Raw genomic sequence first — 27425 nt, 5'->3', positions numbered from 1 at the left:
TATTTGAGAGGCAGGGAGGCAGCTTCCATCTCCTGGTTCTGCCTCATCTGCACACAACAGACAGCAGCCAGGTGCAGGCTACAACGGGGAGACAGAAACTCAGCCAGGTCTCCCACGTGGGTGGCCAGAACCCAGTCACCTGCGCCATCCCTCTGCCTCCCAGGGTCTGCACGGGCAGGAAGCTGGAATCCGGAGCAGAGCCAGGTAGGAAACCCAGGCAGTCTCATCCGGGAATTCAGGCGTCTTAACTCCTAGGCCCAAGGCCGGCTCCGGGAACAACTTCCAGTGGTGAAGCCCAGCAAGCCTCCGCCGGCCCTGGTGATCACAGCTACCGCCAGCGGTAAGACAGGTGGCTGTGCCTGCAGCTGAGGGTGCTGGGAAGGGCCCGCCGCCGCCTTCCCGACGCAGGTACTTCTGCCAGAAACAGACTTCCTAACATCAGGCAATCCTCACGGAAAGGCCTTCCACGGAGTAACCGGCCCACGTTCCTACGTGGTGTCGAGGTCAGGAAGGTGAGAAGCGCCGAGGACGGGGCTCAGGGTGAAGATGACGATGCCGAGAGGAGGGACCCCGGGCTGGATCAGAGGACTGGGGCGACGTCCCCACAGGGGCTGCAGGTTAGTGGCTACGCACGCACCAGGTCTCTTTTACTGGTCCTGAGAGCTGAACCACGGTTATGCAGAAGAATTCCCGTGAGAGGAAGCTGGGTGAGGGACACACAGGAGCTCTCTGGGCCATTTTGGGCAACTTCTCTGTAAGTCTGAAAATTAGTTCTCAAGAAAAATTAAAAATTCTCAAGTTCCCTCTCTTTCAGCCCCACCCTCGGTCACCAGCTCGTGTTCCTCTCCTGCAGTTCTCAGCCCAGCGTACACGGATCTTCGTGTTCTAACTTTTTCAAGCACACAGCTGTACTTCCTGCCTTCACACCCACTCCACAAAGACTTCCTGCTTCTCTGAAGAGCCCGGGAATTCCCGCTCGCCCCGTCCTGCCTCTGGCCTGGCCCCGGCCACACAGACATCTGGCGCTCTCAGAATTACTGTTATGTTACTGTTGTCATTACTGTACACAGCTCTGCATGAACTGTTTCTGTACCTTTCTCCTGGCGGACTCCGGTCCCCGGGGACACACCTCTAGCACGGAGACTCCCGGGACAGAGTGACTCACGCTCTGGGTCCTATATGAATACGGCTCAGAGGACTGCACTACCTGCAGCAGCGTGGCGGTTCTGAAACCCCGCGTCTCTGAGTTGTCTTAGTGTAGGGTTCTGCCATTCTCGTTACTGACAAGCCCTCGTATCAAATGACTCCTCATCGTCCTGGTTTTCTATTTCTATACAGCAGAGGCGCGCAAGGGACAGACAAACGCTGCTGTGTTTCTCCGTTTCCAAGCCATCCCATCTCTCCGCCGATACTGCTGGTACTTGGCTGGTCTATGTGTGTGTATCTACCTAACTTTTACGCGTGTTAATTCTGCTATCAAGGGTTCTTCTGCAGAGTAACGTCAGTAATAATGGTCGTTTTGGTCTCAACACCAGTTACCATCGTGAAAACCGTGGCTGGTGTAGATAGAGTAACAGGCAGCCGCAAACACCGTGCAGTGCTTCCAGAATTTGTGAGTTTGGCACTTAAAATCCCTTATCAATACAATCTTTCCAATGAAGACAAAAAGATGAAATCCCTTCCACAGGAATATTGAAAAGTAGACAAGTTGTAGAAGAAACCAATTTTCTGAGATGGGTGTGGGTCATTGGCAAAGGCTCTATTCTTTAAAGATTAAAAAAAAAAAAGTTGCCACATTCAAGTAACCTAAATGTGGTACCTGGATATGGTCTGTACATGAAACGGAGTTCAACTGAAAGAACAAGGAATTTAAGCTTTTAAAATATAACTTAATGTAGAATGTAATTTCTCCAAAATAACATTTAAGACTAAAATTTGCTTGAAGGAGGGAAATGAATGTTACACTACCAACCGACAACATTCCAACGTCACCACCACCACACCTCCGACACCCTCCCTGCTCCACAGATGCCAACGGGTCCCACGTGAAGCCTGTGGCAAGAGACACGTGAAGGCCACGCGTGCCTGCACAACAGGGAAGAGGGAGGCGCGAGTCCCGCCTGTGAGAGGGCAGTGCGGTGCGTCGTGGGGAGCTGGGAAATCGAGCGAGGTCCCCCGGCTCCACGAAAGCATCTCAGCTGACGCACAGTGAGTGCCGGCACACGCCGCCAGTGCTCTCACCACGATCGGGCGGGTGCCGGCACACGCCGCCAGCGCTCTCACCACGATCGGGCGGGTGCCGGCACACACCGCCAGTGCTCTCACCACGATCGGGCGGGTGCCGGCACACACCGCCAGCGCACACCACCAGTGCTCTCACCACGATCGGGCGGGTGTGGGTACACACTGCCAGCGCTCTCACCACGATCGGGCAGGTGCCGGCACACACCGCCAGCGCTCTCACCACGATCGGGCGGGTGTGGGTACATATCGCCAGCGCTCTCACCACTATCGGGCGGGTGCCAGTACAGACCGCCAGCGCTCTCACCACGATCGGGCAGGTGCCGGCACACACCGCCAGCGATCTCACCACGATCGGGCGGGTGCCAGTACACACCGCCAGCGCTCTCACCACGATCGGGCGGGTGTGGGTACACATCGCCAGTGCTCTCACCACGATCGGGCGGGTGCTGGTGCACACCGCCAGTGCTCTCACCACGATTGGGCAGGTGCCGGCACACACCGCCAGTGCTCTCACCACGATCGGTCGGGTGCCAGTACACACTGCCAGCGCTCTCACCACGATCGGGCGGGTGTGGGTACACATCGCCAGCGCTCTCACCACGATCGGGCGGGTGTGGGTACACATCGCCAGTGCTCTCACCATGATCGGGCGGGTGCCGGTGCACACCGCCAGTGCTCTCACCACGATTGGGCAGGTGCCGGCACACACCGCCAGTGCTCTCACCACGATCGGGCGCGTACCAGCACACACCGCCAGCGCACACCGCCAGCGCTCTCACCACGATCGGGCGGGTGTGGGTAACCTCAAGCAGAGGGAGGTGCCGGGGAGTGAAGGATGGCAGGTGTAGGCCTGACTCCACTGGAAGAACAGGTTCAGACGGCCCTGGGATGTTAATTGTATTTTGGACGTTTCCTTTTTCAGCAGTGGACAAACACAACTGGTATTTATCTCCAGATCTCTACAGACTGTCTCAGGGTTGCTTGCTGTCTAGTTTCTTGGTCACTGGTCATTCAAAAATGATTCTGCTCATGAGAACACATGACGAATTGTACATCTCCTCCCTCTCTTATTTATTTTTAACAGGGATCAATTTTCAATTGGATTTAAACACCTAAGAATAATTCTGTGTTAAGTAAAGAGTCCAACCAATGGTATCAAGTAGAAAAAGAAAATACTAAAAAGAATAAAATAGTGAGCTGTTCCTCGACAGCCAGGACAAGGGCTGATCAGTCACTGCTTCTCAAAGTGTCAGTTCCATTTCTACAGGTGTCCTTCTTGATGCTCAGTTAATTGTCACTGATCAGGGAGAATCTATGATATTTGTCCCTTTGGGACTGGCTTATTTCACTCAGTATGATGTTTTCCAGATTCCTCCATTTTGTTGCAAATTACCAGATTTCATTATTTTTTTACTGCTATGTAGTATTCCATAGAGTACCTATCCCATAATTTCTTTATCCAGTCTTTGGTTGACGGACATTTAGGTTGATTCCATGTCTTAGCTATTGTGAATTGAGCTACAATAAACATGGAGGTGTAGACAGCTCTTTTATTTGCCAATTTAATTTTCCTTGGGTAAATTCTGAGGAGTGGGATGGTTGGGTTGTATGGTAGGGTTATATTCAGGTTTCTGAGGAATCTCCAGACTGTCTTCCATAGTGGCCTTACCAGTTTGCATTCTCACCAACAGTGGGTTAGTGTCCCCTCTCCCCCACATCCTCACCGACATCTGTTGTTGGTAGATTTCTGTATGTGAGCCATTCTAACCGGGGTGAGGTGACACCCCACTGTGGTTTTGATTGGCAGTTCCCTGACGCTAGTGATCCTGAACATTTTTTCATGTGACACTCTGCTCTTAGGTGAGAGCTGAGCTTCACCCGGGACTGTAAATAACGCAGGAATAAAAGCAGGCTCCAATGAGATGATTTTCACAGGCCTCCACGCAGAGCGACTGCGAGTGTGCACGATCCACGGCGAGGGTTGACAAGCCGCCCATCACCCGCTAGGGCTGTCACATTCGGGGGGAGCCGCACACTGGGCGGGGCCTATCTTTCCCTCGATGGGAGGTCATGCATTTCTGTGGGCATCGGCTCTTAGACGTGGGAGACAGGAAGGGAACCACAGTGCTAGGGCCATCACCGCAGTAACCTGTGCTGGGGAGGCCAGAGGGAAGCTGCGTCAGAGCTGAACCTGGAACCGTGCGCATGTGCGGAACACGCACCCTTCCCGGACGGCCCTGCTGCAACCGGACAGCTGCCACACACCAAAGGCACCATCTCTGCACGGAGAAGAGCTTCCGTTTTTCTTTTCAAAACCAACTTTAGGAGGCGTCCACTGAACAGGACGGAAAGGACACCACAGTTACAGCAGTTAAACTCCTCGTGAGGAGCGGGAGCTCCTCGCGCACGGGCGGATTCGTTCTGTTTCCAAGAGAGACACAGTCACGTGTCCCTCAACGAAGGGGATCCTCTCTGCGACGTGTCGCCAGGCGATGTCGCTGCTGTGCAAACGTCATGGAGTAGGCGGACAAAACTTGGATGGCCACGACCTCCCAGGCCACGTGATCTGGGAACACCACGGGACGTGCAGTCCACTTGTGGATCCGACCCTCACTACGGTGCGTGACTGTAGCGCACGGCAGCTTAGGAGTGGCCAACTGAAGCCCCTCGGGTCAGAACACCTAGAGTCTTCTTGCCTTCCCATTACGCGGAGTCTCATCCGATTCCAGCTGGGTTGGACAGGCGTCAGCTGGCCTCACTTGTAACACTAGGAAGGCCCAAGAAAAAACCATTACAGGGCCAGCACTGTGGCGCAGTGGGTAAAGCCGCTGCCTGCAGGGCTGGCATCCCATATGGGTGCCGGTTCGAGTCCCGGCTGCTCCACTTCTGATCCAGCTCTCAGCTATAGCCTGGGAAAGCAGTAGAAGATAGCTCAAGTCCTTGGGCCCCTGCACCTGCCTGAGAGACCTGGAAAAAGCTCCTGGCTCCTGGCTTCAGATCAGCACAGCTCCAGCCGTTGCAACCAATTAGAAAGTGAACCAGCGGATGGAAGACCTCTCTCTCTCTCTCTCTTTGCCTCTCCTTCTCTCTGTGTGTAACTCTGACACTGAAATAAATAAATAAATCTTAAAAAAAAAATCATTACAGATGGCCTTGGGGCCACACCTGTGCTCCCAGCCTACATCTGCTAGCACAGGCTGCCTGCATGTACCTGTCACGGGTGAGTCGCGTTTCCCAGCCCTCCCTGCGGTGCGAATAGACATGGAGAGGGGTTCCTTCAGGAGGCACCCAATGGTTGGAGAAGGTCATCAGGGTCAGGGCCCTGGCCCAACAGGCCAGGTGTCTGTATAAGGAGAGGCAGAGATGGCAGGGGTGCACAGCTGATGAAGAGCCACAGGAGGACACAGCGGGAAGGCGCCGGGGAGTGAGGCCCCCAGAAGCCAACTCTACGGGTGCCTTGATCTTGCATCTCCAGCCCCCAGAACTGTGGGAAATCAGTCTGCAGTTTAAGCTGCCCTGTCTGCGAACTGTATCATGGCAGGCCGAGCAAACTGTGTGACAATGCTGGCCAGGGGACAATGTCTTCCTGAGCCTTGCTATTCCCATCGGCGAAATGCGGACTGCTGTGTTGCCCAGGTCGAGGGGTGGCATTAAACTCCCCCACGGGTTCTGGCGCTCGGTAGAGTAAGTGGTCAGTAAGCCTGGGTGACCACTACCACGCGACAAATTACCGCCACCCATCACCAGGACGTGACGAGGACGGGTGGAGGAGAGGTGACACAATCCTATGGTGACAAAGATCAGCTCGGGACACTGTCCAGGGGCATCCTCCTCCCCGGGGAGCCGAGAGCACAGGCCCTGGGCAGTCGTGGGAAGGCGGCCCTCTGTCTGCACACGAGTGCACACTCCTGAGCTACCGGGGAGCCGGATTTCACCATCACTGTTGAACTTTTTTTTTTTAAATTTTATTTATTTATTTTTTTTGACAGGCAGAGTGGACAGTAAGAGAGAGAGACAGAGAGAAAGGTCTTCCTTTGCTGTTGGTTCACCTTCCAATGGCCGCCGCGGCTGGTGCGCTGCGGCCGGTGCACCGCACTGATCCGAAGCCAGGAGCCAGGTGCTTCTCCTGGTCTCCCATGGGGTGCAGGGCCCAAGCACTTGGGCCATCCTCCACTGCACTCCCGAGCCACAGCAGAGAGCTGGCCTGGAAGAGGGGCAACTGGGACAGAATCCAGCGCCCCGATCAGGACTAGAACCCGGTGTGCCGGCGCCACAAGGCGGAGGATTAGCCTAGTGAGCCGCGGCGCCGGCCAACTGTTGAAGTTCTAAAGGCGAAAAACAAGAACGGGCTCAATCCCTCAGAAACGATTCTAGCTTCTGGGTTATGGGTACACACAGGATATACCCAGTCTTAAAACGACTTTGAGTCTTGGAAACCTCGGGACGCTGGCGCTGCGGCTGGCAGTGCCTCGGCGCGTCACCATCTCACATCACCCCCACGTTACCGCAGCCTGCGCCACAGATCACCCACAAACTGTTAAACAGCCTCGTTACACGCCCCAGGCATTCGCGTGAGACCTCACTGCCCCCACCCACGCTGACGTAGGGAGGGAGGTACCGTTTATTCAAAGACGAGCGACTGTGAAGTCACAGGCGGGCAACCAGGTATTTGGGGCTGTTTTCCAGTGTCACTCTGATATCTGGCGGGGGTGGGGAGCAGAACCACGTGACACCCCCCCAACCCATTCAATTCTGCATTGTGGCTGGGCTGGTCGGCTGCACTCCTGGCCACAGCAATCGTCTTGGGTGCTGTTCACCCAAGTGAGGCCAGTGAGCACTCAGGGCACCAGGTCCCTGATGCCAGGCAGCACCACCTTGCCATGTGGGTGCCCGTGGGCTGCCTGCTCCCCTTGGCTCCCCGTGGCCAGGCTGAGCAGCAGGAGCCATCATCACGGCGCCTCGGCAGAACTCCGCCCTCCCACGGGTCTGGAAGCAAGGCTGCTGGCCGCCGTCCTTCTCTCTTCCAGTTTCCAGTTTGCTCTCTGTGACAGCAGCCCTGGCTCGCTGGGCGTGGAGTCTGACGCCAAGGCCGCTAGGGTGAGCGCCCTCAGGTTGTTTCTTCTGCCCGCGCCACACGCCATGGCTGCTCACACGGCACAGGTCGGTGGCCTGGGCGAGGGGCCCGCTCCCCAGGCTCCTTCACCTACTTGACAATCGCTTCTTTCTACTCAATGTCAAAACCACAGGTGGCCGGCAAACGGGTTACGGCCTCACAGCGGAGCGGCGGGAATGCCCCACCTGGCCGCCTCCTCCCCCAGAAGCTTGCAAAGCCTACGTGGAGGCTTCAGGGGGCTGCACCTCGACTCGGGATGCAGCCACATCGGGGTTCAAGGTCAAAATCAAGACTGTAAGCCCTGGCACCGTAGCGTAACTGGTTAAGCCACCGCCCGCAACACCAGTATCCCATGCAGGTGCCAGTTCAGGTCCCAGCTTCTCCACTTTCTGATCCAGGTCCCTCCTGGTGAGCCTGCGAAGGCAGCAGAGGCTGGACTGCACCCATGTGGGAGACCTCCTGGCTCCGGCCCTGATTAGCCCCGGCTGGTGCAGCCACCCGAAGACTGAACCAGCGTTTGAAGTCTCCCTCTCTGCCTTCCAGACAAATAAAATCTTTCTTAAAACACAAGACTTCAAGAAAACAGTACGAGGACCTTTGTGCCTTTGGCCATGCACCGAGCGTCACAACACAGCTCGTCTGACGTGAAGTCTTCAGCTGGGCCTCGGGGCCCAAGAAGTGAGAAACAGGACCTCGGCTGGAAGCACACAAGAGAACCGAGGGGACGAGAGGCTCCTGGGAAGGGAGCGCCTCAGCGAGTCACCAGGGCAGTGGGCAGGGCCCAGGGCTCCCTGCTCAGGAAGGGACCGCACAAGGCTCATGGGGAAAAAAATGGAAATAAAAGGTAAGTTCATTTTGCTGCAAAAACATTAGAAATTCATGTAAAATACATTTCCCATGGACTTATAACGATTCATTTATTTGAGAGGCAGACACACACGCACGCAGAGAGGGACAGAGTCCTCCCACCCACCGGCTTAACGCTCTAACGCTGGCAACAGCTGAGACCGGGCCGGGCTGAAGCCTGGGGCCAGGGACTCAAACCCAGATCGCCCACAGGATGGCAGGGACACGACTGCTTCAGCCAGCAGAGCTGCCCCCAGGCTGTGCCTTAGCAGGAAGGTGGGACTGGAAGTGGAGCCGGGACTCCAAGCCACACACTGCCCAAGTGGCGCTTTAACCGCTGCACCACACGCCCGCCCTCCAAGAGCTGCTCTGGAGTGACTGCTCCTGCTTCTCTTCGCCTACTTTTTTTTTTTTTTTTTTTAACACAACCAGACTTGTTTCTCGCAAAATATCAACGGCACGATGAAAGACACAAATTCAAAACTTCCAAAGTGCTAATGAGAGGGAGCAGGTTCTGTCCATGAACCTCCACCAGCCCGATGTGAGTCACCCGGGGCAAATCCTCATGAACACGGCCGGCGTCATGGGCACGGCAGTCAAAGCTCACAGAGGCTGAGCGCCCCTCCCGAGGGGCTGCACTGCACCCCAGTTCCCACCCTGCGTCCCACCTTCCTAACCCCAGGAGAGCCGATCCCCTTGTGGTCTGACACGGAGCCCGTGATGGGGAGCACCACTAAACATAGGTGGTCTGCAGAGTGAAGAGACTCCCAACCAGAAGGTAACACGGCCCAAGTACCAATTTCTTTACCTTTGGAACCTCCCGAGACCACCTACTGCCTCAAAAGATTTAATGAAGAGGCTCTGTTTGTGTTTGTCCCTGCCAAATTTCAAAACATATGTGTGTGTGTGTATATATATATATATATATATATATGTATCTTTTCAGTTGTGCAACTATGACACCACAAACCGATCAAGATTTACAGCAACGCAAATGGGTTCTAGAGTCCAGTAAGGCCGAGGGGAGGTCCTGTGGTCTCTGCTTTCCAAGCTGAGCGTCAGGAGTGGAGGACATGGCCTGGCGCTGGCTAGGAGCACAGAGGGACAGGAGGTCGGGGCTCAAGGCTGCGCATCTGAACTCAAATATAGAGATTAAAAAATGCTAAAGAGGAAGAAAGAAAGGAGAGCACACAGCTGCCATCCCCAAACAGACCTCCCATCTGCCACCCCCGATTTGCATGTCACCTTCTCGGGGCTCATTTGTACTTCATTAACTGCCATTGACTTAACAAGATTTATGCAAATGACACCACAGGAGCTCCCTAACTCCCACTGCAATCAAGCGATTATGTATGTACAACTCTCTGCAGCAATGAAAAATTCATACGGGACAGGCCCACTCGCCGCGGAGCCGGGCCGCTGGCTTTTATTTCCCCCGCTTTGCTTCCACGCTTGTGTTTGAATAGACCTCATCGTACCAGCAAGGAGACAGAACTCTCTGACCAATCCCCTCCAAGACCCCAGAGCGGACAGGAAAAGGCGAGGGGAGCCCAGGTCCACAGAGGTGGGGCCACGTCCAGAAGAGCAGTCACATTCCAGGAGAGAGGTTTAACTGGGGGAAGAGAGAAAGGGCTGAAGCCATTGGCTCTCACGGCGAGCGAGCTGCACAGGACACGCGAGACGCTGCTGAAACCCTCCACTGGGGCTCCTACGTCCGGCAGAAACCGGAGCCAGGCTGTCCTGCCCTAGGCCTCAGCCACCCCTTAGAAGACTCCTGGGGGGCGGGGGTCAAAAGGTCTGTGTGCAGTGACCAAAGCAGGAGCCTGGCGGAAACACAGGACCAGGCTCCTCCGCCAGGGCCCAGCCGCGGGGTCTGGGGTCTCTAATCACGCAGGCCAGGCAAGTCTTTAACAGGGGTGAGGTGAAGGCATCTGCCAGTGGGGAGGGCAGGACCACGCGTGTGGCCCAGAGGATCAGGGGGACGGGGATGACCCCTGCCGTGTGAGAACGGACGGCAGAAACAAGCTGGGACAGGACAGCCTCGGAAGCTTCTCCCACGTGGCCTGAGACACGGTTGGCCGAGGTCACCCACACCTTACGTAAGACAGCGTAACTGCTTCCTGAGCTCCCGGAAGGCTTGCTGTCTACAGGCAGCGGGACGGACGCTGAGGGCGCACACAGGGGCTTGGTCTGAATCAGCCACCTGGGGTAGCAGGTTCGCCCTCATTTCAAAGAGGATGGCCCATCTACCTCCACTGTGGTGACGCTGAGGATTCAATGGGACGCAGTCCGGAAAGCACTCACTGAACCGCTCCTGTGTTCGATAAACAAGGCTGTGGAGTCTCTAGAACATGCCACGACCCCCACCACAGTCCACTCATGTCACTTCCATGTCACAGCTGTCACGCGGGAGGGTCAGGAATCCAGGCTATCTGGAACCATCTACGTTCCTTTAGAAACACAGGCGTACAGAGGCACGGAGGAAATCGATCCGGCGCCTCCAGGCCTACATCCATCTGCGGGGCGCACACAAAGGCTGTGGCCAGGGCGTCCCAGACACGACTCACTCACACGTCCGCTTCTGCAGGAGCTGAGGGCTTCTCAGTGGAACCGCCACCTCTCACTGTCTGCAGGCAGCCAGACACCCCCTGGATCCCAGCTACAGACGGGGATGCCACGGCCCAGGAGAGCAGGGCCCGGGGTGGACCCCGGGAAGGAGCTGCCCTGTGTGCACGGGGTGGGGCACTCAGAAGGAGAGCAGCTCCCTCTGCCAGGAGTCACCGGGATTTGGATTTCACGATGGAAGAAGGCGTCCAAGGCCTGGCTTATTCCCATTTTACACTGGGCGCTCAATTCCAAAATCTACAAATTGAAAATCCAGCGCCTCCGCAGGTGAGCAGGGCACAGACTGAGTGAAGGCTCCGGTCACACCACGGCCCCCGGCTCGTGTGCACGAGCTCCCGGGCCCACTCGTGAGCACCACCGCCCAGCCAGGAGCGGACAAACAACTCTTGTTAAGCACTCGTATCCCAGCAGCCAATGTCCCAGCACCAGGTTTTCCAGTGGGAAAATAATCACTTCTGAGACTTTCATGATTCCAGCGAACGTCGGTGGCATACACACTCTGTGCTACCATCGCAGAGGGCTGGGTCTCCAATAAACGCACACGTGCCAGCCAGCCCCGCGCACGGCTTTCTCTCGGGTAAAGAGGAACGCCACCCACCGGCACCGCAGAAGGCCGTTCTGCTGTCTTAGAGCTAGCTTCAAAAACTTTCTGGAAAATCGAATTCAAAGATAAGCTTATTTGACTGCAGAAACTTTTGAAATGCATGCACACAAAGGATCTTATAAAAGCTAATAAAAAAAAGCATGGGTTTCCTTTTTTTGTGGAGCCAAAATAAACTTAGCTTTTAACTCTATTTTTCTATAAAATTTTGAAGACCCCGCATATGTGGCGGGGAGAGACTCTCTTCATGGCGCCCCGTGCCAAGGAACACACTGGTCGCCCCGTCTCTGACCCAGTATCTGATGTATAGTCCTGGGGCCTCTCCCGCCTCTGCCCACAAAGTCCCCCACAGGGCTGTGGGCAGGGACCGGAAAGCAGCTCCCGCAGCCTCGGTCAGCTGCGGGGGAGGTGGGGTTTTTCAGCAGCCCTGGGCTTCTCGGGGACCCTGTGGCTCCGAGACCCCGTGCCACGCATTCCCCTCCCTCACCTTCCCGCTCAGATCACCAGGCCTCTCCCTGCAGCTGCACCCCCACATGTTGCAGGCAGGGACCCCTACATCACAGAGGTGCTCCAGCCACTAACGCCGAAAGACCGGGGACCTGGGGCCGACCCCGGTTCCTGAAGGACCAGTAAAAGCCGTGGAGGCCCCCGCAGGAGAGGGGTGTGCCGGGCGAGACGAGCCAGGGGGACGGAGCCAGGGGGACGGAGCGTGCGTCCGGCTCCGGCGCCGCCCACAGGTATTTTTCGCCCTCTAGCAGGATGCACCGCTGCACCAACCGCCCGTCCCAGCTCCCAGCAGCCACCGCGCGCGGCCCAACTCCTTTCTCCTCCGTTTGGAAAGGACAGCAGCCAGAGACGTCACCAGCGCACTGCAGGGCCTTTTGCTTGAGACGTGAAGCAATTTGGTATCCGGTTCCCGGCTAATGAAAACCTATTCCAGGCTAGCCGCTCAGGCCAAAACAAATGCTTGAATTCAAGTCGTGTTGTGTAATGAGGAAGTTTAATTAAGGCCCCTGCATTACAGCTGTAAATGTTCCTTTATATAATAAGGTCTAAATGAAACTGAACCTAATCAAAGTTACAATTCCTTCATTAGCAAATTACAAACAAGAGCGCACAGCTGACACACCGGCCGTGATTATCACAGCTAATTGCCTCGTTGTCACAGGCCAGCCCGAAACAGTGTTCAGATGTCCGTCTGCGAGAGCAAATTAGGGCCACGTCGGGCTGTTCCTGTGATCACAAGGGGCTCTTGTACGGCGATCTGATTTACCCCTGTCGCCTGGCGGCCAGCGGTCCAATCAAAGACGCGCTACAAAGGCGGTCTTTGAAGTCAGCTCAGCCTGGAAACGCACTCCATATGCAGGCGGGCACACTGCACTTCATTAGATCTGTTGTCACATTTCCCTCTTCTTATTCTAATGATCCCATTTGAATACACACAGGAACCTCTCCTAATTGATGTCAAGTGAGTGACTTCTACATTCATCAACACGGCACATCAAACAAACCCCGGCGGCCGGGCCAGCGTCGGCGCGGGCGGACCCGAGGTGTGTCTCCAGCCCGGGGACCGGAGGAGGGCGCGGCGTACCTGTTTAATTGGGATGGCTCGCCCGCTCCCGATGCTGTCCGCACGGCTCTCCAGCCCCTTCTTCTCTTTGTCTGGGTCGCTCCCTTTCCGAGACTGCAAAGCAAAGAGAAAGTTCGCATCTGGGTGAGGGCTGCGGCTCACAGATGGGGGCCCCGTGCATATTTAGAAACCATGTCTGAGGACGCGCGCGTGTGCAGACACACACATCGTCACGCCTGCCTGCACGCGCACACACGCACAGGCACACACCTGCTACAAGCAGACTGGGAAAGGACTTACCTCCACTGACTCATCACTTCAACGAGAAGGTTCAAACCCCCCCCCCCAACTTTTCCACTGCGAAAGTATCTTTTAATCCTTTTCTTGAAAAAGTTCAAAATTCAATTACTAGAAACCAGTGGACCATATAGGAAAGTAACGCCCAACAGGAAAGCCCATTCCAAGGCTGCGGCGAAGGCAGAGCCCAAGAGCAGGGGCCTCTGGCTGCCTTTGTGGGAGAGCCACTACCTAAGTGTACATATTTAATTAATGTCGCAACAATTTTAAAAATCCCATCAGCTAGTCAGCTGTGCAACTGAATGGTACATCCCTGATTAGTGCCGCGGTGCAGCTAACGCCTGCTTCTATTGCTTCGGGATCCTTAGGATGCAGCCAATTCAAAGTTAAACCAGTGTGCACCACCACAAAAAAATAATAGAGGGAGAAACACTGGAAACAGCCCTCTGACAAAGGTCAGCGTTGGGGGAATAATGAGCGGCTTTGCTTGCCACGCTCCTGAACCAATTATCCCGGCCGCACTGCCCAAGTCACGCCAACTAGCCAGGAGCCGGCGGTCGGCAAGCAGGGTGGCGCCGTCTCGCCCAGGGCAGCCACAAGCCGAGGCGCACCTGGACTGGGGAAATTGAAGGGGCTCCACCGCCGGAGTTTCCGTCTCCTGATGGCATGAGGACGTGTGAGCACAGTGATTTTCTGACAGATTTATTTTATTATGAGAGAAAGATCTGAGACTCGTCCTCCTTAATAACTGTGCTGACAAGTGACAACTTCACTCCATTACTTTTCAATGGGAACATTACTCACGCAATATTGAAAATGGAGAAACATTTTCATGTGCTTTTCAAATCTGAGATGATATATGAAACGGACAGACCTGGTACTGTCCACTGCTGCCGTGGAAAGCTAATGGGAGCCAGCTTCGTGGGGACGTGAGACGGAGCAGCCGTGTGCGTGCGTGTGTGTGTGCGCGCGTGTGTGTCCATTTTAACTATCAGAAGGGGCAGCGTCACAGAAACAAGGCCTGCTGGTGCTTGTGTAGGATTCTGGGGTGGGGGAGAGGGGGTGGCCGAGACGCAGCAGCGGCAGCAGCAGGAGGAACAAAGCTCCCAGGGAGAAGCTGCACTCCTGGGGCTCCGGAGGGGGCACAGTGCCCCCTAGAAACGTCCCCGGCTGCAGGAGCCGATGTTTCCTGAACACCTGCTAGGGCCAGGCACCGTGTGCTTCCTCTCTACACAAGTGCAGAAGTCTAGAAAGCCGACACTAGGAAGTGAAGCCAGCAGCAAACCAACAGGTGCAGGAGAAGACCAAACAGAAGGCAGGCCGGGGGAAACACAGGTGATTCAGGGGTTCGTCGCTGGGAGTCGGGGGCTTGCTCCTCTTTAATCAAGCAGTTCTTACATTAGTAACAGAGCAACCGCCACACGAGGCGGGCCTTAGGTCCTCCTCCCCCACATTTCAGTTCAGGGGAAAGCTGGTGTGTGAGGTTTTAAGTTGTAAAATAAATTTCAAAGCTCACTGTGACGGTATTTTAAAAACAGTTTAAGTTGACAAAGATATGAACGGTAGTTTGGGAATTTTATGCATACTAACATTCCAAATTTGGAAATCCATCTTCATTATTCTCTATTAACCAGAATAATTAACAAAACAAACATTCTTAAAAAAAATTAACATCTTCCTCAAGGCAGCACATCTGTCCCTCTCAGAGCAGGGTCCCAGCTTCCAGGGGAACAGGAGCAGACGGCCAATCGCACTGCGGCAAACACCTCGGAGCAGGGGCCACACGGGACTGAGCTCCAGACGGGCTCGGCATCCGAGACGAACGAGCCGGAATCTGAGGTCAGACCGCATCGCGAGAATGGACCAAGAACTCCCGGCAGCTCCGACACTCGGGCAGAGGAGTCACAGACTGGAGCTCTCAGGGCAGAAGCAGGGCAACCCGCCACGCCCGGGGCCTGCGGCACGCCAGCCCCACGTTACCCAGTCTCCAACAGCAGGCTGGACCAGTGAAACTGGAATGCAGCAATTCCTCAAAACAAACGCGCCGGGCGTACAACACTGCGACATGCACAACCCGCGGGAAGGTCTTCTCCTGCCAACCTTGGCGACGGCACTGCTAACGGTGCGTCTCCCTGTCTGCGGAAATGGCTCTGACAAGTCATCAAGGCACAGGCGCCCTCAGTGGCCACTGCGTGTGTCAAGGGCGGCCAGCAGCTGCCTCCAGGCCGCCTGCTGCTAGGGACAGCACAGGGGACGACCACACCCTTCACAGAAGGTCTGGCACCGAAAGCCACAGCAGGGGCCGCTTCGCTCCCACTAACACCGACGAGGAAGGAAACAAACGCTCGATGATCTCATCTCTGCAGAATGGTCCAACTCGTCCTCACCTGGTGAGCAGCCAGCAAGGGACAGCTCAGTCAACCACCTGCACACGGGGGCGTGGCCGCAACTGGAAACCCACTTCCCCTTCCCACCAGCTCCCGGAAGGCTGCAGGAACACTCCACACCTGGGGCCCGGCCTCCACGCTCCACGCCAGCAGCTCCGTGCAGACCACACTCGGCCTGTTACCTCACAGCATCGGGAGCTGTGAGGCCCGGGCCGCGTCCACCTCTGGGCACCGGGAGCTGTGAGGACCAGGCCACGTCCACCTCTGGGTACTGGGAGCTGTGAGGACCAGGCCACGTCCACCTCTGGGTACCAGGAGCTGTGAGGACCAGGCCGCGTCCACCTCTGGGTACTGGGAGCTGTGAGGACCAGGCCGCGTCCACCTCTGGGTACTGGGAGCTGTGAGGACCAGGCCACGTCCACCTCTGGGTACCGGGAGCTGTGAGGACCGGGCCACGTCCACCTCTGGGTACCGGGCCTGCCTGGCCATTCGATGATGTCGGCATTTTACAGCAATGGGCAATGCGATGTGGAGTGGAAGGACACGTGAACAGACAACATATGCAAATGCTGGTGTGTGATGGGCCCAGGCGACAAGGCGCGGGAGCCCATGGGGGCTGTCCTGCGAGGGCTGTGGCGTTTGCCAAGGATTTGCTCACTTTGTGACAACGCAGCAGCCACAGAACCTGCTGGCCCTGGTGGGCTGCCTGGTGAGCGAGCATCCTTTTCTGTGTATCTGAAAATGTCCTCCAGTAAAGCATCCGAATCCCATGTGAGTTACGGTTACTGAACTAAACCAGCTGCTCCGAGGACTCACGCTACGAACCCGGGGCTAAGCGGACATGGTCTTTTAACGTCTGTTTCCACAAAACAATGTCTGAAAGGAACAGGCGAGAGGGAGACGACTGAGCTTTGATTAGTGAGGCAGATTCCACGCTGCCAAGGTGGCCGGCGATCCGCTGCCAGGAGAGAGGGCACGTCTGTGCCACTTTGTGAAAAGTGCATGTCACTTACTTCTATTTACAAACGTGTGCGTATGCAACTGGCAGTGTCTGGGAGCATAAGGTTCGAGCGCACAGAGGGACACTGCAGGCCTGCGGGCAGCTGTGCAGCACGGCTGTGTGTCACCGGCCTGGCACGCAGGTGGACGGTGCCCCCCAGGTGGCGGGCACAGCCCCGTCCCCAGGCACGCTGCTTCACGTCTATGTAAATACACATTTTGACAACTTCAGTTAATAATTACCCACAATTACCAGGGATGAAGAGTCTCGGAGATGTTACATGTTTAAGAAGAAGAACAAACTGTAACAATACACATTTAATTTCTTAATTGCTATCATTTCAAAATTAATTTGCCTTCTTTCCGTTCCTTGGATGACACTGACCTCTAGTGGAGTTACTATTTCCAGGATTTTCCATGAGAAACCACACCTCCAGCGTCACCCTCACTTCCCCATTATCTTGTTCAATGTCAAACCCGGCCTGGGACTGCAGCCACCCCCTGTGCAAAGGCCACCGCACGAGCCCTCTGTCACGTCCACTTCTCTCATGGCCCCGAGCATCTGTTCCCTCTACTCACAGCTGGATTCAATTTCCAAAACGGCTCCTCTCGAACATAACGACAAAGGGAACACACACCGATAAGGCACAGACTCACAGACAGGCTATTAGGAGATATATTAATTATGATACAATCAAGGGAGATTTTCAGTCACTACAACAATGAGGCTTTAAAGTCTTTTAGGCCGGCGCCGCGGCTCACTAGGCTAATCCTCCACCTGCGGCACTGGCACACCAGGTTCTAGTCCTGGTTGGGGCGCCGGATTCTGTCCCCGTTGCCCCTCTTCCAGGCCAGCTCTCTGCTGTGGCCAGGGAGTGCAGTGGAGGATGGCCCAAGTGCTTGAGCCCTGCACCCCATGGGAGACCAGGAGAAGCACCTGGCTCCTGGCTTTGGATCAGCGCAGTGCGCTGGCCGCAGTACCGGCCGCGGCGGCCATTGGAGGGTGAACCAATGGCAAAAAGGAAGACCTTTTTCTCTGTCTCTCTCTCTCACTGTCCATTCTGTCAAAAAAAAAAATATATATATATATATATATATAAAATCTTTTAATTTATTTATTCTCACTTTACTTGAAAGGCAGAGAGGGAAGAGGAGCCCCCGTCTGCTGCTTCACTCCCCCGAATGCCTGCACCGTGCAGGGCTGGGCAGGACTGAAGCCAGAAGCCTGGAGCGCCCTCTGAGGCTTTTAGGGACCCAAGCCCTGGAGCCATCACCACTGCCTTCCAGGGTGCATGAGCAGGAAGCCGGGTCAGAACAGAGTAGCCAGGACTTGAACCGGGCACTCTGATAGAGGGTGTGGGCATCCAAGCAGCGATGCCCGTCCCAACAGTGAGTTTTATCAGCTCCTACACCTGCCTCGCCGGCCTAGACAGCTCCAGACTCCTGGCCTTGCCTTGGATGCCTGTACATGTGTGTGAAGGCACATATGTAGTGTGTGTGTGTACGTGAGCCAGGTGTGCATACAGCGGCATATGTGACCATGCACAGGCATGTGTGAGCGTGAGCAGCATGTGTATCTGTGCAGGTATGTGTGAATATGAGCAGTGTGTGTGCACATGCACAGGTGGATGTGAACGTGAGCAGCGTGTGTGTGCCTCTGCAGGAGTGTGTGTGCCTGCACAGGTGTGTGTGAACGTGAGTAGTGTGCGAGTGCCTGTGCAGGTCTGTGAACGTAGGCAGTGTGTGTGCACAGGTGGGTGTGAACGTGAGCAGCGTGTGTGTGCCTCTGCAGGTGTGTGTGTGCCTGCACAGGTGTGTGTGAACGTGAATAGTGTGCGAGTGCCTGTGCAGGTCTGTGAACGTAGGCAGTGTGCGTGCACAGGTGGGTGTGAATGTGAGCAGCGTGTGTGTGCCTCTGCAGGAGTGTGTATGCCTGCACAGTGTGTATGTGAACATGAGCAGTGTGTGTGCACGTGCACAGGTGTGTGTGAACGTGAGCGGCGTGCACATGCACAGGTGGGTGTGAACGTGAGTAGCGTGTGCGTGCCTCTGCACGTCTGTGAACGTGAGCAGTGCAGGTGCACAGGTGTGTGTGAACATGAGCAGTGTTTGTGCACGTGCATAGGTGGGTGTGAACGTGAGTAGCGTGTACGTGCACAGGTGGGTGTGAACGTGAGCGGCGTGCACATGCACAGGTGGGTGTGAACATGAGTGGCGTGTGTGTGCCTCTGCACGTCTGTGAACATGAGCAGTGTTTGTGCACATGCACAGGTGGGTGTGAACGTGAGTGGCGTGTACGTGCACAGGTGGGTGTGAACGTGAGCAGTGTGCATGCAAAGGTGGGTGTGAACATGAGCGGTGTGTGCGTGCCTCTGCACATCTGTGAACATGAGCAGTGTTTGTGCACGTGCACAGGTGGGTGTGAACATGAGTGGCGTGTGCGTGCACAGGTGGGTGTGAACGTGAGTGGCGTGTACGTGCACAGGTGGGTGTGAACGTGAGTGGCGTGTACGTGCACAGGTGGGTGTGAACGTGAGCAGTGTGCATGCAAAGGTGGGTGTGAACATGAGCGGTGTGTGCGTGCCTCTGCACATCTGTGAACATGAGCAGTGTTTGTGCACGTGCACAGGTGGGTGTGAACGTGAGTGGCGTGTGCGTGCCTCTGCACGTCTGTGAACATGAACGGTGTGTGTGCACGTGCACACTTGTCTGCGTGGCTGGACCCTGCTGGCTGCAGCCGCTCTCGGTTCTCTCATCTGCCCTCAGCGCACAGCCCTCCTCCTCTCTAAACCACACTCTCCTGAACGTGGTCGACTCCGGCAACAAGCGCCGCCCCCAGAGCCACAGGCACACCAGACTCTGGCACGGCACTGGCTCAGTGAGGGTTTGGACGCCTCCTGCTGGGCACACAGTGCTCTCCCCGGGGGGCCCGGGCTGCTGCCTCCTGGCGCATTCCGACCCCAGAGCTGCCCGGCACGGGCAGAGGAGGGCGTGCTGCCATCTGCTTACGAACAGCCAGTTAAAGGTGCTTCCTTGTCGCCCTTTCTTTCCTTAGAACAGAGACCACAGGTGTGGCCCCTGGAGGTGGGGACGGCCCGGGCGCACTCCCCAGCCCCCCGCCCCCGGGTTGGGACAATCACAGGAGCCTTCCTCATCTTCCCGTGCAGGCAGTGGCTCCTGAGCCCCCCCAGGAATGCGGACTGCACGACGTGTCACCACCTGTCCCAGCCGTGCGAGCAGAGAAGGGACACGGGTGTCGCAGCCTCCATGCAGAGCCGCTGAGGTTCCCATTGCTGTGCGTGTATGAAGCCTATCAGATGTTCCCTGTGCTCCACAGACACCTGAACACCACCCCCCAGTCACAGGCCCTAAGCCCCTTCCACCTACCCCCGACAGAAAACTCAGGGCTACAGCAGCAGCGGCAAGAAAAAATGAGGCCACAAAGGCTCCTCCGCCCCCTTCAGGAGGTCTCCCCAACAGACCCCTTGCAGCGGTTCCACTGTTCTTGGCTCAGAGAGGTCAAGCAACTCGCCTGAGGTTGAACAGCCACCAGCAGAGGAGGCCAGGGTCTGAGCCTGGTCTGTTCTCAGTTCTGCTGCTGCCGCCAGCAGTGGCTCGGGCAGTCAGCAAAGGAGAGGGGAGGGTGGGAAGGGCAGGCGCTGTTGGCCATAGACCCTGGCGGGAATGCCTGTCCCGTGGGAGACTGCCACCTGTGTGGGGCAAAGGGACGGGGTTTCCAGCCGCAGGCACGTGGCGGGCACCCGCATCAGGGAAGGGCAGCGGGTCAGGTAACAGAAAAGCCCGCCCCGCCCCTGGCCAGAGCTCCGGTGCCCTCCTTTAGCTCAGGACAGGAAATGTTCAACCTCTTTACGTCTAAGTCAGCAGGAATCAACCCCAAGAAGAAGTCTAAAGGTTGGAAACAGGGCCCCACTGACAGCCAAGGGGCTGGGCAGCGCTCTGTGCTGGGGCTGACCTGGGCACTGCGAGACGGGCAACGGCACCCCTGGGTGCTCCCCGAGACTAGAGCTTCAGTGCCTCAAACCCCACGGCCCCACTGCTGACAACCGAGACGCCTCCACAAACTGCCCCACGTCGGCGGGAAGTCAAGCCACCCGGGGCTGAGAACGGTGCTCACAAGCAGGTGCGTGTACCGCACAGAACCCGTGCAAGGCAGCCAGTGTGACCCCAGCCCCAGCACCGCAGCTCTGCCTGGCACTCAGGGCCCCACTGCGCAGCCTCCCAGGGTTGATCGGTGACTCCTGCCGCGTCCATGGGCACGGACAGGGCCGCAGCACTTCTGCCTCCGCGGCAGATCAGGCAGTCTCCACATCTTAGTCGCCACGGGGACTCGGAACAATGGCACCGCCCGGGCCCACCCAGATTCTGACCAGACGTCTGACCCCCAGGTTTGAAATGCTCCAAGGAGGACTGACGCAGAACCTCAAGGGGCTCCTGGTGTCAAGAGCCCCGCCCACCTCCAAGCCCCACCCCCACTCCGGCCCTGAGCAGGGAGGCAGACTGGGGATTGTACTGGCTTAGCCAGCTCATCAGCATGGATCCATACACACACACACACACACACACAGCCGGGATTTGGGGCACAGCTGTCATCTTCTCACACCTAATGCGACAAGTTTTTAGAAGAGGCCACACAAGTCACAGGGCGGGAAAGATCTTTACCCAAAGCCTCGCTCTGCCGTTCCCACGCCAAGGACCGCCCACACCACTGAGCATCCAAACCATCGCTTTCGGGAATCTGCTCCGGGTTCTACAGCTGCTGCTGAACTGTCTGACAGCCGAGCTCACAGCGAGAGAACTCCCGGGGACCACACTCAAGCGTCACCTGCCCAGGTGGACACTCACGGTGAACAGGTTGGAGCGGCGCTTGGACTGCTTCCGGACGGGCGTGGGCGTGTTGGCCGTGGGGGGCACGTCGATCCGAAGCTCCTTCTGGCTGGTGCTTGGCGTCGACGGAACCGAGGAGGAGTAGTCGCTTAAACTCCCACCGCCGTTACTTGTCTGGAATGATGAAAGACTGGAGTTTTAGTAACGCCGCATGCTAGAACTGAGTCGGCCACGCAAGCTGGCAAACCACACTGCAGAGGCCTGGGAGACGGTTCTCTGACGCTGGTCCTACCAGACTCTCACACACACTGTCTCATTCTAGAATGTACCAATCATCTCAAAAAATAAGCCTCTGGTCCGGCGCTGTGGCTCACTTGGCTAATCCTCCACCTGCAGCACCAGCATACAGGGTTCTAGTCCTGGTTGGGGTGCCAGTTCTGTCCCGGTTGCTCCTCTTCCAGTCCAGCTTTCTGCTGTGGCCCGGGAGTGCAGTGGAGGATGGCCCAAGTGCTTGGGCCCTGCACCCCATGGGAGACCAGGAGGAGCACCTGGCTCCTGGCTTCGGATCAGCCCAGCAGGCCAGCCGCAACACGCTGGCCATAGTGGCCACTTGGGGGGTGAACCAATGGAAAAAAGACCTATCTCTCTGTCTCTCTCACTGTCTAACTCTGCCTGTCAAAAAAAGAAAAGAAAAAGAAAAAGAAGCCTCTGTCACTTAAGGATTTCCGAGTTACAATGCCTTAATTTTCCTTTTCCCCAGAAAAATGAGGGGTTGGTTGGGCTGAGCAAGTTCTAGGGTTCTCTCACTGCTCGAGACGAGAGACAGACAGAGGACTGGCTCACCCAGGAGGGCCACGACTGACCCTGGAAAATCTGGAAAATCTCAGTGCATTCGTGTATTTTGTCAAGAATGACAGAAAACGAACGCCAGCGACAGTGAGGACGTTGCCATCTGGGACTGTACCTCTTGGAGTCCCAACACTTGACCCAATGACTGACTGCCCAAGCCAAACGAGAGCCTGACACCGAAAACCCTGCAGCTGCACCTGTTAGCAAAACCAGTGCCAACAGACACTGACCCAAAACACAAGCCCAGGCAACGCCAGGCCAACAGCCTCCTGCGCCGGCCTCGGGTTGGGCTCTTCCGGGTGACAATTATCGCATTTGCTTCCAAGTAAATAATTTAGCAAGACACTGTTACAGGAAGACAGCAGTTTCTACAGGGCCTAAGGGAGATGCTAATTACAGTCGAACGCCAGCACCAAATCTGAGCGGAGAGTGGAATTAGCCACTGAGATTTACTCTCAACTGTTCAGCCACACGCGGACTAGACCAGGCCCAGAGCTGGGTCCTTTAAATCACCCCGCCCGGCCCCCGTGCCAGCACGCCTCCTAACACAGGCAGGAACATTGGAGAACGTGTCCCATAAAAACCACACGGCCACAGCAGTTTCTGAAGGGAATGTTAAAGCAATTAGCAACACGCTGCTACTTATAAAGTTGAAAATTAAAAAAAAAAAAAAAATCAGCAGTAGCATTGCGGGCCATGAAAGCTATGAGGGCACCTGGAGACCTTGGCGGACAAATGGGATTATAAGGTGTTACCTTGGTGCAAAAAGTTTTTGAAGCCTGGGCGGAGTTTTGTGGTGACACACGTCTTTAAGGAACTTTTTGAAAACTCCTAACATCCATGGATTTCAAAAAGTTTTTGCGGCAAAATAAACTTTCGGTTTTAATTCCATTTTCCAGCAACTTGTGGCAGCCCCCTTGGCACCCGCCTCCTCAGGCTGCCCGACGTACCTGGCTTATGTGCACGGCCGACACCTGTGCGGAGCACACGGAGGAGTGGCTGGGAGAGTTGGGGAGGGACTTGCAGGGGCCGATGGACAGCTGCTGCTTCTTCCTCGTGGCTACAATCTTCTGGGCAACTAGTGGACACAGAACAAAAGAAAAAAACGTGAAGCCGGTCTGCAAACACAGTCGCCGTAGGGGTGATGCTGGTGAGCCCTGAAGCCCTCGGGGTCCTTCCTCCCCAGGAATACTTTCCTGGCTGCCGGGGGCAGCGGGGGGTGGGGAGGGGGACACAGCTCTCAGACTGCCCAGAGCATCCTCCCACCCTCGCTCCCCAGCTGTGTGGCCACGCACAAAAGCTCTGGCCCGTGGGGTGAGCGCAGAAGGGCCACAAGGCGGTACGCGGACGTGTCCCTGGAGCGAGGCTGCCCTTTGCCCATTTACCCCCTCTTTGCGCCTGCTCGCTGCCAGAAACGCACAGGTGTTAGCCACAGCCCCAGCCCCTCTTGGGCAGCAGGCACCGTTAGACCAGAAGCCACCCTTGGTAAAGCCGGAGACGGGAGGAGCCGGCCCTCCAACCCCACAGAAGGCGTCAGCAGCCCACTCAGAGGACCGCGGAGGACTTGAATGTGAAACAAAAACAGACTTGTCTCTTTAAGTTATTCTAATCTAAAAGTGATCCCCCCCCCCCTCCCCAGCTTTTAGAGCAAGAATAATCCCAAGACAGGGTAATTTCATTAAACCCTCTGAAAGCCAAAAAGCTTTTTTGTATAACCTAAAGAATTACTGTTAACTGCATAAGCTACACATTACAGAATTATACTCAAGGACACGTAACTGCATCAAAGACCTTTTTCTTTTACTAACCGTTAAATTAGGACATGCAATAGAAGTTTATCTTAATCAATACAAATTCAAATTCAACCAGCCATAACTTCTCTTGGCAAATGGGTCCGCTGATAAAGTGTACTGAATTTAATTGGAAAGGAAGTCGCGATGGAACACTCTTTCTCCACCAACAGGTGTCGCAGCAGAACGTCCCTTCAAACAAAGGGACGTGTGTTTGGGGACCGGCTCCCAGGAAGCTCAGCCACACTCCGTCCACATCTTTGCCCACGGCGGCTCCCGTGGCCCGAGCCAAGGAGCACCCCACCACGCCCTGGCAATGGCGTGTGACACACAAGGAGCCCACACTGGACTCCCAGATAATTCTTCCTCCTCACACACAGTGTCAACAAGGAACTGCTTTGTCCACAGCCGGTGGCTTTCATGTAAATGAACGGTGGCTCGGCTGTGATGAAGTGAGGACGCAGCGCATAAAAAATGGCTCCCGGGGATGCAGCAGCAGCTCCATTGGCCGCATCCCACCCCAACAGGCCTCTCAGCATCCCGCAAGGGCGGGATCAATTAATTCATCTTCCCCTAGTGTATTGATCATAGCCTTCATCAGCTAATCATGTTGAAATTACCCGGGAATATCACAGCACTCTGTCATCTCAAAACCACTGGCCTCTCGACCTGGGGCCTTTGAAGACATACATTAGGATATTTTAAACACCACGATGTGGACTCAAAGGGAAAAATCTAAGTTCAGATTCCAACAGCTGTGACACGCGAGTCTTTCCCATGAACCGAAATTCCAAAGACCAGAAGTGAATCCGCCTAAAAATACGCCGGCCCCGGGGAGTGCCGATTCATGTGCGCACGTGTGAAGTAGCCGGAAGGGGTTTTTGAGCATCAGCTCCGCTGCACGGTGGCTTCACAGGCAGGCTGGGAGTGACCAGCGGCTGGAGGGCCACACAGACTGATCTTTAACCTCTCAGGAAATGCACGAGCATCAGAACGAAACGGGACCGCGGGCCATGCTGTGCGCACGGGGCACACTCCTTGGCAATGCCGAGAAACCTTCTAAGAGGAGGCAGGTGTGGTACCCGACCCTCATTTTGTGAGGTTCCTCATGCACGTGACCTACCTACCCTCCCTGAGCTTAGGAGGAACGAGAACACGCCTACCATCAGAGCCAGCAGGTGCGAGGCACAGCCACATTCATCACACAGAAATACGGGCACTGGCGCTGGTGTGTAGTTGGTTAGGCCAACACGTGTGACACTGGCATCCCACATGGGTGCTGGCCGAGTCCTGGCTGCTCCACTTCTGATCCAGCTCCCTGCTAACGGCCTAGGAAAAGCAGGTGAAGGTGGCCCAAGTGCTCGGCTCCTGGCTCCAGGCTTTGGCCTGATTCAGCCATGGCCATTGCAGCCACTTGGGAAGTGAACCAGCGGATGGAAGACCTCTCTGTCTTTCCCTCTCTAACTCTGACGTTCAAAGAATTAAGTCTTTAAAAGAAATTACACAAAAATGAATCCACAACATACAGCAATGGAAAACACCATCTTTCTCTACTTTGTTTCCTTGTTCTCTGTCCTGCGCCACCTTCCCTTGTCCTTCTTACTCCCAAACAGAAACAAAGTGAAACAACTGACAAATATTTTCTCCCATAAATACATTAGCTGCTTCAGAACTGCAGGACGATCCACAAACACAGGGGAAACCTCATTTAGTGGAGAATAAAGTATCTGACTCAACAGGGAGAAGAGGGGTCTCAGCAGGAAGGGGTGGGGACACCAGGCCGTCGTGAGAAGCGGGATCTACCCTTAGGCCCCTGCTCACCAACAGCCACGCGTGTGCACTGCTGTTGGTGCTGGGGCCCCTGCTCACCAACAGCCACGCGTGTGCACTGCTGTTGGTGCTGGGGCCCCTGCTCACCAACAGCCACGCGTGTGCACTACTGTTGGTGCTGGTCCCTTCTACTACCCTCAGGCCTGCTCACCAACAGCCACGCATGTGCACTGCTGTTGGTGCTGGGGCCCCTGCTCACCAACAGCCACACGTGTGCACTACTGTTGGTGCTGGTCCCTGCTACTTGCTTTACGGCCCAGGGAGGCGTGGCATCTGCTTGCCTCACTAAATGACATCCCAGAAACCAGCACAGCAGACGGAACACTGTAAACACGATCCCTAATCCTTAATCCCTAATATTTAGAATATTTATATGTCAGGGTAAGCTTATCTTTCCATTTGTAGAATTACCTATTTATTTGAAAGGCAAGATACAGAGAAAGCGGGAGATGGGCAGAGAGCTGCCATCCACTGCTTCACCCCCCAAATGCCTACAACCACCTGGGCTCAATCTGGGTCTCCCCAGCAGGTGGCTGCAACCCAACTACTGGAGTCACTACCTGCTGCCTCTGGGGGTGGGCACTACCAGGAAGCTGGAACTAGAATCGGAGCAGGACTCGAACCCTGGCACTCCCCAATTTGTGTCTTCACCACTCTGCCTCAGTGTTGCCAGGTTTAAAATATGAACACTACCCCAGATGACGCTGGCTCGGCAATTTTTATAACCTCTGAGTCTTTGTCTACATTCAATGGTTCAACAAACTAAAGTGAGGAATTTCACATAAACACGGGTATGAACATACATCTAAATACATGCTTAATGTGAATGTGCGCATGTGGGTGTCGAAACACAACTGCCTGAACCTACCTACCGCCTGATCCTACCTAAAAGACCTGGGAATCTCTACGGGGTGCAGTATTTTCTCCAACGCGGTGACGTACTTCCACGATCGCTATGTGAGCTATGCCCACACCGCAGATGGAGTCACCGGAGGCACCAGTGACGACCTCCCCCGGACACTCCCAGTGGAGTCAGCTTCCTGCTCCTTCGGCAGTGACACCTGGCACTGCTGCCAAAGTCGCTCCTGTGGCTTAAAACTGGTACTTGCACAAGATGAGGGAGCTTCCGAGAGTTCACGGGAAATGGAATTACAGAGAAGCAATATTTTGGTGTCAAAAGGTTTCAGGACCCATGAATACAAAGTATCTTCCAAAATTCCATGCAAAATGAGTAATACAGCTTTCGAAACCATTTTGCACCAAAATAAACATGTGCTTTTTTTTTTTTTTTTTTTTTTAAGATTTATTTAACTGAATCGCAGAGAGCATTAGAGAGAGATAAGAGATAGAGGAAGGGCCGGTGCTGTGCCGTAGCAGGTAAAACCACTGTCTGCGGTGCTGGCATCCCATATGGGAACCGGTTTGAGAC

General features: G+C 55.5%; 1 protein-coding gene across 5 annotated transcripts in view; it reads right to left on the bottom strand.

The window, feature by feature from the left end:
- The window catches only part of AGAP1 (ArfGAP with GTPase domain, ankyrin repeat and PH domain 1), a 527161-nt gene that overhangs the window by 254238 nt on the left and 245498 nt on the right, over positions 1-27425 (bottom strand). For all 5 annotated transcript variants that reach the window (XM_062193793.1, XM_062193808.1, XM_062193800.1 and 2 more), the window contains exons 7-9: positions 23327-23454; positions 21546-21701; positions 13021-13113 (exon numbers count right to left, since the gene is read on the bottom strand). In XM_062193793.1, the coding sequence (XP_062049777.1) occupies positions 13021-13113; positions 21546-21701; positions 23327-23454 (377 nt within the window). The remainder of the gene's footprint in view (positions 1-13020; positions 13114-21545; positions 21702-23326; positions 23455-27425) is intronic.

The sequence above is a fragment of the Lepus europaeus genome, chromosome 1 (genome assembly GCF_033115175.1).
Source record: "Lepus europaeus isolate LE1 chromosome 1, mLepTim1.pri, whole genome shotgun sequence".
Classification (NCBI taxonomy): Eukaryota; Metazoa; Chordata; class Mammalia; order Lagomorpha; family Leporidae; genus Lepus; species Lepus europaeus.
This window is presented reverse-complemented; position numbering and strand designations above follow the sequence as displayed.